This window comes from Bos mutus, chromosome 5 (assembly GCF_027580195.1).
Source record: "Bos mutus isolate GX-2022 chromosome 5, NWIPB_WYAK_1.1, whole genome shotgun sequence".
In the NCBI taxonomy this organism is placed as follows: Eukaryota; Metazoa; Chordata; class Mammalia; order Artiodactyla; family Bovidae; genus Bos; species Bos mutus.
Window position 1 is genome coordinate 109081191 of NC_091621.1, and position 14981 is coordinate 109096171.

At 58.1% G+C, this 14981-nt stretch overlaps 1 protein-coding gene across 1 annotated transcript in view; it reads right to left on the minus strand.

Moving 5' to 3' along the window:
- CACNA1I (calcium voltage-gated channel subunit alpha1 I) overlaps positions 1-14981 on the minus strand; it is a 113058-nt gene that overhangs the window by 14817 nt on the left and 83260 nt on the right. Inside the window, 16 exon segments of the mRNA XM_070370085.1 lie at positions 474-625; positions 1216-1408; positions 3138-3227; positions 4573-4698; positions 5997-6123; positions 6561-6745; positions 7269-7337; positions 7617-7740; positions 8396-8496; positions 8848-9315; positions 9963-10165; positions 10831-10924; positions 11425-11580; positions 12202-12319; positions 12630-12815; positions 13590-13741. Coding sequence (XP_070226186.1) covers positions 474-625; positions 1216-1408; positions 3138-3227; positions 4573-4698; positions 5997-6123; positions 6561-6745; positions 7269-7337; positions 7617-7740; positions 8396-8496; positions 8848-9315; positions 9963-10165; positions 10831-10924; positions 11425-11580; positions 12202-12319; positions 12630-12815; positions 13590-13741 — 2544 coding nt within the window.

Genomic DNA, 14981 nt, shown 5'->3' on the forward strand with positions numbered 1-14981 from the left:
GGCAAACCACAGTTCCAGTCCCACCTCCACTCACTGGCTGAATGACTAGGGCAGCGTGTTTTATGTCTCTGAGTCTCGGTTTCTTTATCTACAAAATCTGGAGAAAGCCCACCACACACACACATTAAGGTTGCTGCGAGGATTGGAGAGTTAATATCTGTAGTGTGTCCTGCAAAGAGTCTCAGTGAACACACCACGGCCACTGTCATCCACGTTCAAGGCTGGACCTGAATGTCACCCCCACCCCACTCCTACCCCGTTCCACCCCATCCCACCCCACTCACCAGGATCTTGCCCTGGAAAGGGGTGACTTCTCCCTCTCACTCATCCATCCTACCAGGCCCTGAGCTTCTTAAGCATAAGACCCCGTGCAGGACCTGCTCAGACCCTGGCCCGCCCATCCCTGGGGTGCGGGCCCCTGAGGACCCAACCCCACCACACGACCTCGGGCCAGGGGCCAGGCCGGGGCTCACCGTGGGCTGGTTGTAGTGCTCCAGGGACATGGTGACCACGTTGAGGCAGATGATGAAGGTGATGAAGATGTCCAGGTAGTGGCTGGTGCACATGGAGTGGATGAGCAGCCTCGTGGGACAGTAGGTAGCGTAGTAGGGCAGCCGCTGGGCCTCTGCAGGGGTGCGGGGTGGGTGGTGCAGACCACAGAGGGTTGGGGCAGAGGTGGGGACAGAGCACACAGAAGGAGAGGCAGACGGGAGGGAGGAGGCGAGGGGAGAGATCAGGTCCACCCCAGGCCCTGGGAGTCAGCTAGGTCCACCCCACCCAACCAGGGCACCTCGAGGGAAAGGGGTTAGCACGTGAGGCAGGATGGCAGAGAGGGATTGTCCTCTTTGTCCTGATTGTCCTCATTCACCCCAAATGTGCCCATTCAGGGGCTCTGGTTCTGCTGGGGGCAGGATAGGGGTCCCACGGCTCAGGGCTGGGCATCCAGGCTCTGTCTCTGCCCTCTGCCTGGACTGAGCTGCCAGGCCTCGTTTGGACAGGCAGTGGGGTCACCATTAGACTCTGGATGGACACTGATGACAGAGGTCAGGTCAGGCAGATGCTGGGGAAGGGCAAGGCCAGGGGCACAGAGACCTCCGTTCCCTCTGGGTCCAGAGGCCCAGTGGCTGGGGTCAGGCCCGGGCCTCCGCAGAGCAGCAGGCAGAGGAGCCCTGGGGCCAGGGAGCCATCACCCTCCCCCGCAGGTCACCCACTCACTCCGGCGCTTCTTCTCCAGCCGCCGCAGCCGCTTCTCCTCACGCCGCCGCGCCTCCTCGGCCTCCTGGTGCTGCCGGCACTTGTGGAAGTTCTCCACCACGACGCCCACGAACATGTTGAGCACGAAGAAGCTGACGATGAGCAGGAAGGAGATGAAGTAGAGCAGCATCCAGGGGTTGTGGTTGGGCACGGGCTGCGGGGACCAGACGGGGCTGAGGGAGGCTGGCCAGGCACCATGGGGCCCACTGCCGGGGGTACCCTCCCTCGACGAGCCTCCGTGCAGGGCAGGCACTGGTAACAGCCTCCCGGGCAACTGGGAGATTTGAAGGTGGAGGTAGGAAGTGCCTACCCTGCCTGGCACAAGGATGGTGCTCAGCAAAGACAGTGCCCCCTTCCCTGCCCTCTGTCTTCTTCCTCTACCCACCATCTATTCATCCACCCACCAACCTATCCATTCATCCACTCATTCATCCATTTACCCATCCATCCATTCATTCATCCATTTACCCACCCATTATCCATTCATCTATTTACCCACCCATCCACTTATTCACCATTTACCCATCCATCCATTCATTCATCCATTTACCCACCCATTATCCACTCATTCATCTATTTACCCACCCATCCACTTATTCATCCATTTACCCATCCATCCATTCATTCATCCATTTACCCATCCATCACCCACCCACTCATTCATCCATTTGCCCATCCATCCACTCATTCATCCATTTACCCATCCATCACCCACTTATTCATCCATTTACCCATCCATCCACTCATTCATCCATTTACCCACCAATCCACTTATTCATCCATGTGCTCATCATCCATCTATTCATCCAACTATTCATTCATTTATTCATTCATCTAGAAACAAACCAGGAAACAAAGCAGCCAGCAGAGGAGTGATCACAGCCCTGATGGGTGTGTGTGTGTGTGTGTGTGTGTGTGTGTGTGTGTGTGCATCTGTGTGTGTCCATGTGTGTGTTAGTGGGGGTGGCAGGCAGGAAGAGTGTACAGACAAAGAAGTGGAAGGTGATGTCACCACATGTTCTCATTCCTCCACATCCCCAACCTCCACTTCTATGTCCACTCCAGAGCCATCCAGGGTGAAGCCAAGAGTCTGAGGGGACCTACAGGCCTAGGGGCATCCCCAGCTCCAGTGCCCTCACTGAGTGGGTCCTGGCATGACCTAGAGCATCTCCCTGCTCCTTCTTCTGATGACTTTCATAGCCAGGACACTGCTGACCCTGATCAGCCATGTGTCTTGCCTAAGGCCCCCACCTAGCCCCTGAGGGGACCCCTGCTCTCAGAGGGATCTTGGGGGTGAGGGCTCAGACCCAGCCTCCTTGCTGACCCCTTCCACCCTCCCACTTCCAAATCCATCCTCACCCAGCAGCCCCAGGAGGCTCCCACAAGCTCACCTCACTGTTACCCCTTCACTGATGCCCACTACCCTCTGCTCCAGCCCCAGCTGTGCACCTAGGCCTTCCTGCCCTTTCTGCCCTGCTTACCTCCTCCACCTGCCTCCTGCCACTCTCCTTCCACCTCCTACCCCCGGCCCTGGCCTCATGACTCCCTGAGCCTGTCACTGTCCCGCCCAAGCATGCACCTGCTGTCCTCACAGCTGGCCCAGCCCTGGGCCTCCTCTTACTCTCGCTTCTCCATCCACGGGCTCTGCAGCCCTCTGGACAGAGCCAGCTCACAGCGCTCTCCCTGCAGACAGCAGGCTTGCAGAAGCAATCGGAGCACGGACTTACACCAGCCAGAGCACAGCCCTAATGGAAGGGTGCAGGCCAGGACAGGGAGGGGCGGGTATGGCTGACAGTGGGAGACACCAGCTTCAGACCCCGGGGGCCCCAAAGACACCGTGTCCCTCCCCTGCTGCCCGGCAGACCCGGCCCGGCCATGCCCACCTGCTGGTCCACCGCGACGGCGTCCAGTCCATTGTACATAATGTTCACCCAGCCATCCTTGGAGGCCAGCACGAAGAGGGACATGAGGGCCTGGAAACACGGGAGGAAGGGGGCAGGGAGATGGCACGGGCATCTCAGGCTGCATCTGCCCCCTCTGAGGGACAGAGAGGCCTTCCCCGAGTCCAGGGCAGAGCTGTGTCCTTGACCAACAGACCTTTTCTGAGAACACACCATGTGCCTGCCATGTACCCCGCAGGCACTGCTGCAGGAGAACGAGCACTGGACTTGGAGTCCTGGGCTCCAGTCTCAGCTCTGAAATTAACAGGCAAAAAATTCATGACATCTTTTCTCCTCACCCACAGAATGGCGCTAACCCTTCAGGGCCTGCCTGCCACATTGGCTGGGAGGATCAGCAGAGACTTTAAACTGGAAGGTTCCTGAAAACACGAGGGGCCCTGCCTCCAGTGCCTGAAACAGGAGCTCTCAAGAGACGCCAGGACCAGCTCAAGTTCTGCCACTCACTGGCTGTGTGTCTTGGGGCAGGTTCCTTCATGTCTCTAGGCCCCAGCTTCTTTGTCTGTAAATGGCAATATTTACCCTCGCTAATGATATTAGAAACAGAGGTGATCCCCAGGGGATAGGCAGCCAAGGCTTCTATATGGACAGCAGGCCAAAGCATCCACGGGAGAGGTCTCCTGCCCTGTACCGGCCCCTCCATCCTATCCATCCAGGCCTCAGACCCTTCCTCTTTGCTGCCGGTGCTGCCGGGAAAGGGCTCAGGCCCAGGAGCAGGACAGGGGACAAAAAGGGAGCCCTCTCGACCAGGGAGGCACACGAAGCCCTTACAGCTCAAGAGGCAAATGTCCCTGTGAGCCCTTAGATCACAGAGCTCTGAAGTGCAGAGAGCCTGGGGACCTTGGAATCACAGACCTGCTATCACTACTCCCATTTACAGATGAAGACACGGAAGCACAGAGAGGGGCAGAGCTGGGTGAGGGCACACAGCTGCTAAGAGGTCCAGGAGGGACCTAAGGCTCCAGGCCATGCTGGAACCTCCCACGTGGTTCTGCGGAGACCTACTCAGGGGTCTAAGGTCATCAGCCTGCCGTTAAGCAGATTTTCCAGAATGGAAAAGGGCTGGGCGGGGGAAGGGGACCAGGAACCAACGTCCACTAAGGCACTTACTAAATGCCAAGCACCTGCCAGACACTCTGTATTCAGGGTCCCTAAGCCTCACAGTACCTGTGAAGGGAGTTCTACCCCTACCCATTCTACAGAAAAGAAAATCAAGGCTTGAAAAGTAGAAGCCCTGGCAGGGGAGGACTGAAGCCTGGTCTGTAGTCCTGTTGGCGCTGAAGAGGGCTGTTGGCACCGAAGAGCTGTCACCCCCACCCATCTGGGGTGGGGCAGGTCAAGACCAGGAGGGGGTGCTCACCTGGCCCAGATTGTCGAAGTTGTACTTGTGATGGACCCAGCGGTAGTTGGCAGCCATGCAGTCGGAGCGGTTGGTGATGTTGCGGGTGTCTACACCCAGACAGTGGTAGAACTTGCCCTTGAAGAGCTGGGGGTAGGGACACAGGGCTAGTGACCATCTAGCCAGTGCTCCCAGGGGATGGTGGTGGATGGGGTACAACTGGGGTGCAAATCAGAAAAAGGACCTGCCCTTCCAGGGGCACGTCCTCTGTACATGCCTGAGCCAACCCACTCTACCCCACCCGCTCTCCAAGTCCTCCAGCATGAGGCAGGGCTACGCTCATCCCATCTCACAGGTAAGAAAACTGAGACCCAGTGATGTTAGGTTAATTTCCCAAAGTCATTTCTGGTTCAGGAAGAGGCAGAGCCAAAGTTCACAGCCTGGTCTGATTTCCAGCTCTTCCACAGACCCCAGAGATCAAACCCCAGTATGTACACTGAGGATTCGGGCAGGGACTCCACACAAGAAAGTTGCCTGTACATCCCCAAGGGAGAGACAGAAAGAAGCAAGGGGACCCTCTTAGGGACCCAAGCCCTGTCCATGTCAGCTGCCTAGAAGGGGCAGATCCACTGTCTGCACGAAGCCCTTCCTGCCCAGGCAGCCACGCTGTGATCTCTCAGCGACCCCACAGGACACCTGTGCATGGGACTCCTCCAAAGCTACAGCCCAGAACACAGGACCAGGTGGGGAGCCTGGGGGCCTCAGAACAGGGCTCGGACCCTCAAGAAACAGGGTCTCCGTGGCACTTGGACCACAGAAGGCCCAGGTCATTCTGGCCACCCCCAACACACAGTCTACGGTCTGCAACCCCTCACCCCCGTCCAGCCCTGAGGCTCCATCCTATTCCCAGACTGGGCTCCAAACCAAAATCTGAGTCAGCTCAGGGCCCTGCCTGGGTTGGAGGCTCTCCATGGCGCCCACCCCAGTGAAGCCAAGCTGCCCTTCCAGGTCTCGCCCACCTTGGTCCAGCTCACCTCTGCATGCCAGTCATAGCTCCAGGACTCTCTCCACCAGTGCTCTGCTTGTCCCTGCCTCCCCATGCGCCCATCTGCCCCTGACATTCATTGCCCCTACTGTGACCTGCCCAAACCACTTGTCTTTCAAGGCCCTGTGAAAAGGCCACCTCCTTCCCCATTGTCACCGGCCCAGCCCTGTGTTCCTGCCTCCCTTGGCCCCCTGTGATCCCATTTACCCCGCCTGCTCTGCGCTCAGCACTTTGGGGCCTGTCTGCCTCCCTGCCTGGAATGGGAGCTCCCTGCTGGCCGAGACCATGGCTGCTCCACCAGGGCATCTGGCACAAGGTCCCGAGAGCTGGGCAGGAACGTGGAGCCTCTTCCTCAACTACAGAGCCCAGCCTACTGACAGCCCAGCCTGGGGCCCCTCACCTGCACCCCCAGGATGCCGAAGATGATGAAGAAGGCGCAGCAGATGAGGACGATGTTGCCGATGGGCTTTAGGGAGGAGATGAGTGTCTCCACCACCAGCTTCAGGCCAGGTGCCCGGCTGATGACACTGCAGGCGGGGAGGGGCCAAGGATACCATGAGCCATCAGCCAGGCCTAGGACAGCCCCTACTAGGCCCGAGTCACCAGAGCAGAGGCCCCAGGTCACAGATTATATGCACAGCAAGGCAGGGTGCATTCACCCCAATCCCTTGGGATACATGCTGCACCCTCCTCTAGATACTAGAGGCCCAGAGATGGCAGTGAGCCCCCCAAGGACACACAGAGAGTGGGTAGTAGCCCTGGGGACCACCTTCAGCCCCCGCCTTCCAGCACCTGCTGCAGGCCCCGCCCCCAGGAGTAGGGCCCGCAGCCCGGGGTTCAGATGGTGCCCGGCACATGCTACAGAGGACCGCGTGGGTGCAGAGAGGGAGAGTAAGTCCACTTAGACCCTGGGAGATTCCTCTGACAGTGCAGGGATCCCCATCCGCAGGGGCGGGGTCCTTACCGCAGGGGTCGTAGGGTGCGCAGGAGCCGCAGGACCCGGAGGACGCCCAAGATCTTGGCTCCCCCAGCCGAGGCCACGGACACCACAATGTCAATGATTGACACGAAGACGAGGAAGCCGTCCAGTACGTTCCAGCTGCTGCGCAGGTACGCCTGCTCCCCGAAGTACAGGCCCAGCGAGACCACCTGGGGGCGGGGCGATGGGCGGGGTCAGGTAGGTGTCCAGGGAGCAGGTGGGCGGGAGTGGACGTGTCACTGCCACCCCTCTGAAGGCAGGCTACAGGTGTCCCCTTACCCAAGGGGCCGCTCCCTGAAGCACAGGCCCACGACTGCCCGGTTCCCTTCTCCCTGCATATCTGGCTAACCCCCATTGGAAGCCAAGCACTCCCGGAAGCATCCTACACGGAACCCTCTCCTGTGCCCCACGCCTCCAGCAGGCACCTCCATGACACTGGAAATGCATTGTGAGCGCCCGCCCGGCAGACATGAAGCTGACCTCGCCCACCTCCTCCTTCCTCCGCCCCCCCTCCTCCTTCCTCCGCCCCAGGAGCCCCACCCAGTGGCTGGCACCAAGTGGGGATGGGCCTCCAATGCCCCCTGTGGAATGCTGCTGAGGGGCAAGTGGATGACCAGCTGATGGAGGCTGGACCAGAGCCTGGGGCCCCTGGCAGGGGGAAGGAGAGGTCCCTTCCTTCAGTGAAGCCAGTACCTTCAGTGTCATCTCGCCCACGAAGATAGCTGTGAAGATGTAGTTGGACACAGTGAGGAAGATGCGTTCCTGAAAGAGCCGGGAGAGGCCGTGGGTCCAGGGGCCTCCCAGAACTGTCACCCTCTGCCTTCAGCCAAGGGGCACCCAGGAGAGGCTGCCACTTCACAGTCCATGGAGGTGGCCCCCTCTCCAGAAGCATGCTCCCGGCCACACCTCCCTCCATGGCATCCGGCCTCATAGAGCTCTCCCACCCCCTGCCCCCAGCCCGGCATGCTGTCCCACAGCAGGCCCTGGCAGTCTGTCCCTCTGGCTTGTTCCCTGCACCGCCTGAAGGCCCCAGCCACTCACGGTGCTGCCAGCCTCAATCTGGGGCCGCTCCAGGGCGATGGTGATGCAGTTGAGGAAGATGAAGGCCAGGACGACATAGTCGAAGAGCTTGTGGGCAATGATGGTCTGACACAGGACCCGGAACCTGGGCAGGGTGGGCAGGGGACCACGTGAGTATCGGTTTGTCCCTCACCCTGGCCGGAAGGAAGGCAGAAGGCCCCAGCACACATGGGGACCAGGGTGTCCTGGAAAGCTGACCCTTCTCTTCTGGACACATCACAGGTGGCGATTTCACATCTTCTCAGGATGCCACCTGACCACACTGCAAGCTCCTAGCACCCCAGGATGCAGGGCACCCACCTAGCCTCGACACTCAAAGCTTTCCAAACACCAGCCCGTGTCCCTGAGCCTTGTCCTCAGCCGCATGGGCACACATGGCCCGATACCCTCAGCTCCTGACCCCAGGCCTTTCCTCAGGCTACTCTCTCCACCTGGACCGGCCTCCACCTTCTCACACCTCCTTCTTCATCTGCAGAATGCTGTCTGCTTCCAAAGCCCAGAACAAAGGCCACCTCCTCCAGGAAGCCCTTGGATGCTCCCTCCAGAGGGAAGCACTCCAGGTTCTCAGAAGATTTATCCAAGATGCTCAGAAAAGCCCCCTCCTAAACCCCTCCCTACCCTGCAGGCTCTGAGGTATAAGTGATGCCCCTCCAATGGTCCTGCTTGGCTTGGCAGAAATCTCCCCCTCCCAGACACATCAATCCCCTACACAATGGCACCCCAAGCCTGGCCCTGCCCACCTGTTCTCGGGGGAGAAGAGGTAGACGGACCAGTCCTCTCGGACTTCACACCAGTCAGGCTTGTAGACGTCAATCATCTTGCGGACTCGGAAGCACAGAGTCTGGCAAGAGAAGGCCGCAGGGTCAGGCAGGTCAGTGCTGCCCAGAGCTGCTCGCCTCCACCCATCCTGGCTATCTAGCAGAGTGTGGCCACTGGATGACCTCTGAACTCTGCGAGCAAGACCAGAATCCTCGCCCCACCCAGGGTAGGCCAGGAGGGCTTCTGTGCCAAGGGTAGGCCCACTCAGAGGTGGGCAGTCCAGGCCCTGCCCCCTGCTCACTCTCCTGAAGTCCTCTCCCCACGCCCACTCAGGTGGGGCCCCATTCAAGCCCCGCCCCTCGGCCCCTCCCTGTTCTATGCCCGCTCTCCACCTCGTGGTCCCTTCGGCTGCCCCAGAGCCCCGCGCACTCACATAGTCGATCTCCTCCTCGTCCTCCCCGCGATCCCGGCGGTCATCCATCTTGGTGAAGACGTCCTTGGCGATGCTGGGCATCCTGCCATTGCAGTCCTCGTGCCCGGGGGCCAGGCCTGCCGCCCTCCAGGCCGCCCGGGAGTGGGTGCCCACGGCGGGCACCAGCTCGGCCAGGTCCACCGAATCTCTGGTGTCGAGGGATAGCGTTCGGCGGTGGTGGTGGTGACGATGCACCGGGTGGGGACCATGATGCGCGTGGTGGGCGTGCGGGGCGTGCAGGGGCGCGGTCCGTAGCGGGCCCTCGTTCCGGGCGCCCTCGCAGCCCCGGGCGCCGCCACGCTCAGCGGAGAGCAGGGACTCATGCTCCGCCGACGGTTGCTTGTGCTTGAGGCTGTTCCAGCTGGAGCGACGGCTGGCCCAGGCCCCGCTGCGGCCCCACGGCCCGTAGTAGGAGCTCCGAGAGCTGGACTGGGAGGAAGCCCGGGGCTCTGGTCAGCGCCATCACACACAGTCACGGCTGTGACTGAAGGCAACCTGCACACCCGCTGAGGCCCAAAGAGGGCCACGCACCTGGCCACTGGGGGACAGAATGGGCTAGACCCCAAGAGACCTGTCCCTGCTCTGCCTCTCACTCCATCCTCATCTTGGGACATTTGGTCACCTCCACCCTGTGGTTCTGTCCCTCCTGCCACCTCATTTCTCGTAAGAAAGGTACAGCAAGTTAGGGCATCTGCCCATTTTACAGGAAAGGAAACCGGAGGCTTAGCGAAGCATTGTAACTTGGCCAGGGTTACAAAGCTTCACAGTGGCAGAGGCCAGATTGAAGCTCAGGTCTCCCCAACCCCAAGGCCCAGCTATTTACCCTGCACATTGCTGCTAAGACAAAAACCCAACTCTACACCAGACCCACTGGCACTTAGTCATTCATTCCTTGTTCCCTGGGCACCTAGGAATACAAAGACATGGTCCCTGCCTGGTTCTGGCTGGGCAGTCTGGTGTCCTAAGCCTAGGTACCAGTCTGAGGCTGGCACCAGACTGGCAGACACATCTTCTCTGGGTCACTCAGCACGCACCCGGCAGGAAGCAGCCATCCAGAGCACCACACAAGGACTCACCAGGGAGCGCTGGTCGTAGCTCATCCTCCCCAGTGACATGACACTGCTCTTGCGGGAGCCCAGGGCCATTAGCACGGGGTCTGGCTGCAGTGAGAGGCGGGGGGCAGATGCTGCAGCCCCAGTGGGGCCCAGATGTCCACCCAGTGGGAGATTGGGGTCCAGGTGCCCATTGGGGGTCATGGGGATTGGGCAGAGCTTGGGATCTGGAGGGTTCAGATAGAGACAGAAGGAGGGGCAGACAGGAGGACAGAACAAGAGCAAAAGAAGCCATGAGATGAAGAAATAGACATGGACAGTAACAGAAAAGAAGAATTTTTCTGGAGAGACCTCCTCCCCCAGGAAGTCCTCCTGGCTGGACCCCATTACACGTGCCTCCCCTGTGCCCATCTCCAAGGCTTTCAGCTTTACTTTTGGATGAGTGAAGCCCTTGCCCTCCATGTTTAGAGGCCAGCTCTGGGCTTCATCCAGCATAGGAGCCTCACTCCTGTACTCATTGAAGGAAGAAGGCAGAACCTGTCTAGCCCAGTTGCTGAGAAGGACACAGCATGGGCTGGGGAGGTTTCTTCCCAGCTGCCCAGAAGTACTCAACAGAACCCAGGCATCCTGAGGCCCAAAGCTCTTCCTAACAGGCCAGCTGTGTAGAGGGGTGAGGGTGGGCTGCATGGCTAGAATTCAGGAGAGCCATGACTGTCACTGACCTTTTTGAGATTCAGCATTTCTGTCTATTATAAACGTAAACAACAAACCATAGAGAGTTAGCAGTCCCGGAGCCTTGGCTTAAGGGGAAACTAGATGCTGTACCCTCTGCCCACCTGGGGCTCTGGGGAGAAGTCCTGGCCTCCCAGGTGATGAGTGGAAATCTGTTTACCTCCGCTGCAGTCCAGGCCCTCCTGGAGCTTGTCAAACTCCTCCATGTTGGATGAGCTCTGGTCCTCGTCCGAGTAGGAGCGATTGGCATCACCCTGGGAGACCGTCCCTCACATTGGAATGAAAGTCAGTTTAGCCCTTTCCTCCCTCCTGAATTTTTCAATGGGTATTTTTACCATTTCCCCCACACACACACCATTTTACAGATGGGAAAACTGAGGCTCTGAAAAGGGAAGTGAGAAGCTAATGAGGACCTCAGCCAGAATCCACATCTGCCTGACTGCAAGTGTCCCCCAAGCCTCAGAAAATGGAGCAGGCAGGATCCAGCATCCCAGATCTTGGGGACTCTAGGACCTCAGAGATGGAGGGGCTTATTCCTACATCCCTGGGGGATAGGCAGGGGTCCTAGATGCAGCCTCCACTTGCATGCTTCCTGTGATGGGAAGCTCACCACCTCACTGGTAACACCCTCCTCTGGAGACCCGTTGCCTGCTAGATGTTTGAATTGCGGTCCTCCTCTATCCAGGCCACTGCCCACCCCCACAGTCTCATACAGGCTCCAAAGAGGTGCTTCCTCCACCAAGGCCACAGTCACCTCCGCCTGGAAGCCCTCCACCAGGATGGCCACCAGCAGGTTGAAGAGCACATAATTGCCAAAGGTCATGAGGGCAACGAAGTAGAGGGAGGCCCAGGGGGAGGTGGAAGCCATGCCGTTGTAGAGGACGACGTTCCAGTCCTCCTGGGTGAGGATCTGTGGGGGGAGAGGATCGACTGCTTAGCCCCTGAGTATCCCCAGGCCCCAGCCCCCTGGGTGTCCTAGCTGCAGGCACGCAGCAGCCCATGCACACCCACATACAGCATCCTCTCACAATCGTGCACACCCAGGGTCCTCGCGTATCATGGCCTCGGCTGGGGCACAGCCACAGACCCAAGCGCATGTGCGTGTGTGTACACACATGTGAACACACACACATGCACACACACGTGCACACACACACACCTTTCTCTTCCTGCTGCCTGGCTTGCCCACACCCTCAAGGCCTGCATCACACACTCCTGCCCTAACACTCGCTCCCTGGTGACCAGCGTTCCCTCCTGGCTGCCCCCACAACCTCACCCCACGACCACAGTACCCATGAGGAAACGGTTTCAGGGAAGAATCCTAACCCCAAAGTCTCGGGGCAGGAGTGGATGCACAGGGATGGGCACTGGGCGGTCAGTCCAGCTCTCACAGCCAGAGCTGTGGCAGTCTGGCCACCGGAGGCTGGGGTTGAGGGGCCTCCTTGCAGGCTGCTGCTCTTCCCCGGACTCTCTGAGGCTGGGGACACCTCCAAAAAGCGACAGACACCCGTGGACACAGGCCGGGGCTCACCTGGAACACCGTGACGATGGCCCACAGCAGGGAGTCGAAGTTCTTCCTGTCGGGGACCGTGTCTCCCGTGTCTGTGCGCAGGCTGAATTTGCAGCCAAAGATGTGCATCCCGAGGATGCTGGGGGAAGGATGCAGGTGGCTCAAGGGACTCACACACACACCAAGCTCTCCGCCCGCCCACCCTGTTTCATTCTCAGAACAGCCCACTAAGAGGAGAAGCACCAGAGTTGGTCCCATTTTACAGATGTGAACACTGAGGCTCAGAGGGGCAGGATTTGCCCAGAGCCATCAGGGATGAAGTGACGGTGCCAGGATTCACACCCAGGTCTGGGGTGCTGCGTGGAGAAGCTCAGTCACACTCCCCCAGGCCCCTTCCCATGGGCCCTAGCAGACCCCGCGGGTGTGGCGCCAGGGTAGGCAGGGCTCACCTGAAGATGAAGATGAAAAGCATGAGCAGCATGCAGAAGGTGGCCACGTTGTCCATGGTCTTCATGAGCACCACGAGCTGGCGCCGCAGCGCGGGCATAAAGCGCACCAGCTTCAGCACCCGCAGCAGCCGGAAAGTCCGCAGCACTGACAGCCCGCCGTCCGCCTGCCCCACGATCTCCCAGATGCTGCGGCCAGGCCAGCAGGCAGGGCGGGGAGGGGAGAGAGGCAGGAGGGGTCAGCGGGAGGCCGGAACGGGGGCAGAGGAAGAAGCGGGGCCGGGGAGACAGAGACGCACACCTTCCGTTCAGACACTCATTCACCCAACAGATACTGTTTGCCAGGTTGCTGCGGCTCGTGCACCCTAATCCCGGGGCTCTGAACCTGGATTCCACGGACCGCCCCATTCAAGAAGTCTACAGCTCATGAATATCGCTGACCTCTTTTTGAGATTCAACATTCCTTTAATTATGAAGGTCAACAACAAACAGCAGAGAATTAATTAGCAGTCCCTACGACCCTGTGGCCAATCGAAATAACTGGTAGTTTTCTATCACGTGATGGCTGATACAGATATTTCCAGACGCTAGTTATGCTCATCATTTCTCTGGAATGTGGTTGTCATGGACCCACTACTATTGATCTTGATATTTAATTCATTCACCCAGAAGCACATCTATATTGATAAATCAGACATTTTCAAATATTTTCGTAACTGGTTTTCAGTATAATTGACTTCCTTTGATCTTATGTACTTCATTTACATCCATAGTTGGATGGCATCACTGACTCAATGGACATGAGTTTGAGCAAATTCCAGGAGATAATGAAAGACAGGGAAGCCTGGTGTGCTGCAGTCCATCGGGTTGCAAAGAGTCGGACATTTACTGGCTGGGGTCGGTGCATTGAATCCCCCTCCCGCCTCGCTCTAAGTCCGCAGGCTGGGGAGGTGGGGTCAGCACCTGATGATGACGATGATGCTGTCGAAGATGTTATAGGGGTTGCGCAGGTAGTCGAAGAGCCCGAAGGCGGCCAGCTTCAGCAGCATCTCCAGGGCAAACATGCTGGTGAAGACCACATTGCAGATCTCCAGGATGTTGGTCAGCTCCTCGGGCTGTGGGGATGTTGGGGCAGGCGACAGGGACCCGGTCAGGCCAGAGGGCAGCTGGACACCCATCAGCTCTCAAATCCCCAGGGAGGGCCTGGCTCTGCCACCCTGGCCCCATGGCCCGCAGGCCCGTGTCCTCGTTGGACCTCCATCCTCCCCCTGCACTTGGCCTCTGCATCGTCTCTGCTGTCCCAAGAGGGCTACTGAGATGAGAACACATGGGGCTGACCTCCCATCAACGGGGCAATGATGCCCGTACTGCTCACTGAGGGCCACGTTATGATACCCAATTTACAGATAAGGAAGATAAGGCTCAGAAGGCAGCCTGAGGTCACACAGTTAGACAGAGAGCAAGACAGGAAGGCAAACCAGTGACTGCTGAAATCCCTGTTTGCCCACGACCCTAACCCATTTAGTGAGTGTGTGCGGGTCCTGTTCTGTGCACTTCTTAAGTATCGTGTCACTTAGTCCTTCACAAGAGCCCATCTGTATGCAGGTCAAGAAGCAACAGTTAGAACCAGACATGGAACAACGGACTAGTCCCACACTGGGAAAGGAGTAAGTCAAAGCTGGATATTGTCACCCTGCTTACTTAACTTATATGCAGAGTACATCATGTGAAATACCAGGCTGGATGAAGCACGGGCTGGAATCAAGACTGCCAGGAGAAATATCAATAAGCTCAGATATCCAGGATGTTGGTCAGCTCCTCAGGCTATGGGGATTTGGAGATGTATACCTGCTGATTATTAGCAGCACGTGACACCCCTACACGTGGGACTACCCAAGGAATGTCAGTGTATTAAGCAAGCTACCCTATAGCCACGACATTCCCATAGCTCCTCAGGCTATGGGGATGTTCAGATAAGATAGCACCCTTATGGCAGAAAGCAAAGAGGAACTAAAGAGCCTCTTGATGAAAGTGAAAGAGGAGAGTGAAAAAGCTGGCTAAAAACTCAACATTCAAAAATTGAAGATCATGCATGGCATCCAGTCCCATCACTTCATGGCAAATAGATGGGTAAACAGTGGAAACAGTGAGAGACTTTATTTTCTTGTGCTCCAAAATCACTGCAGATGGTGACTGCTGCCATGAAATTAAAAGATGCTTGCTCCTTGGAAGAAAAGTTATGACCAACCTAGACAGCATATTAAAAAGCAGAGACATCACTTTGCTGACAAAGGTCTGTCTAGTCAAAACTGTGGTTTTTCCAGTAGTCATGTTTGCATGTGAGAGCTGGACCAT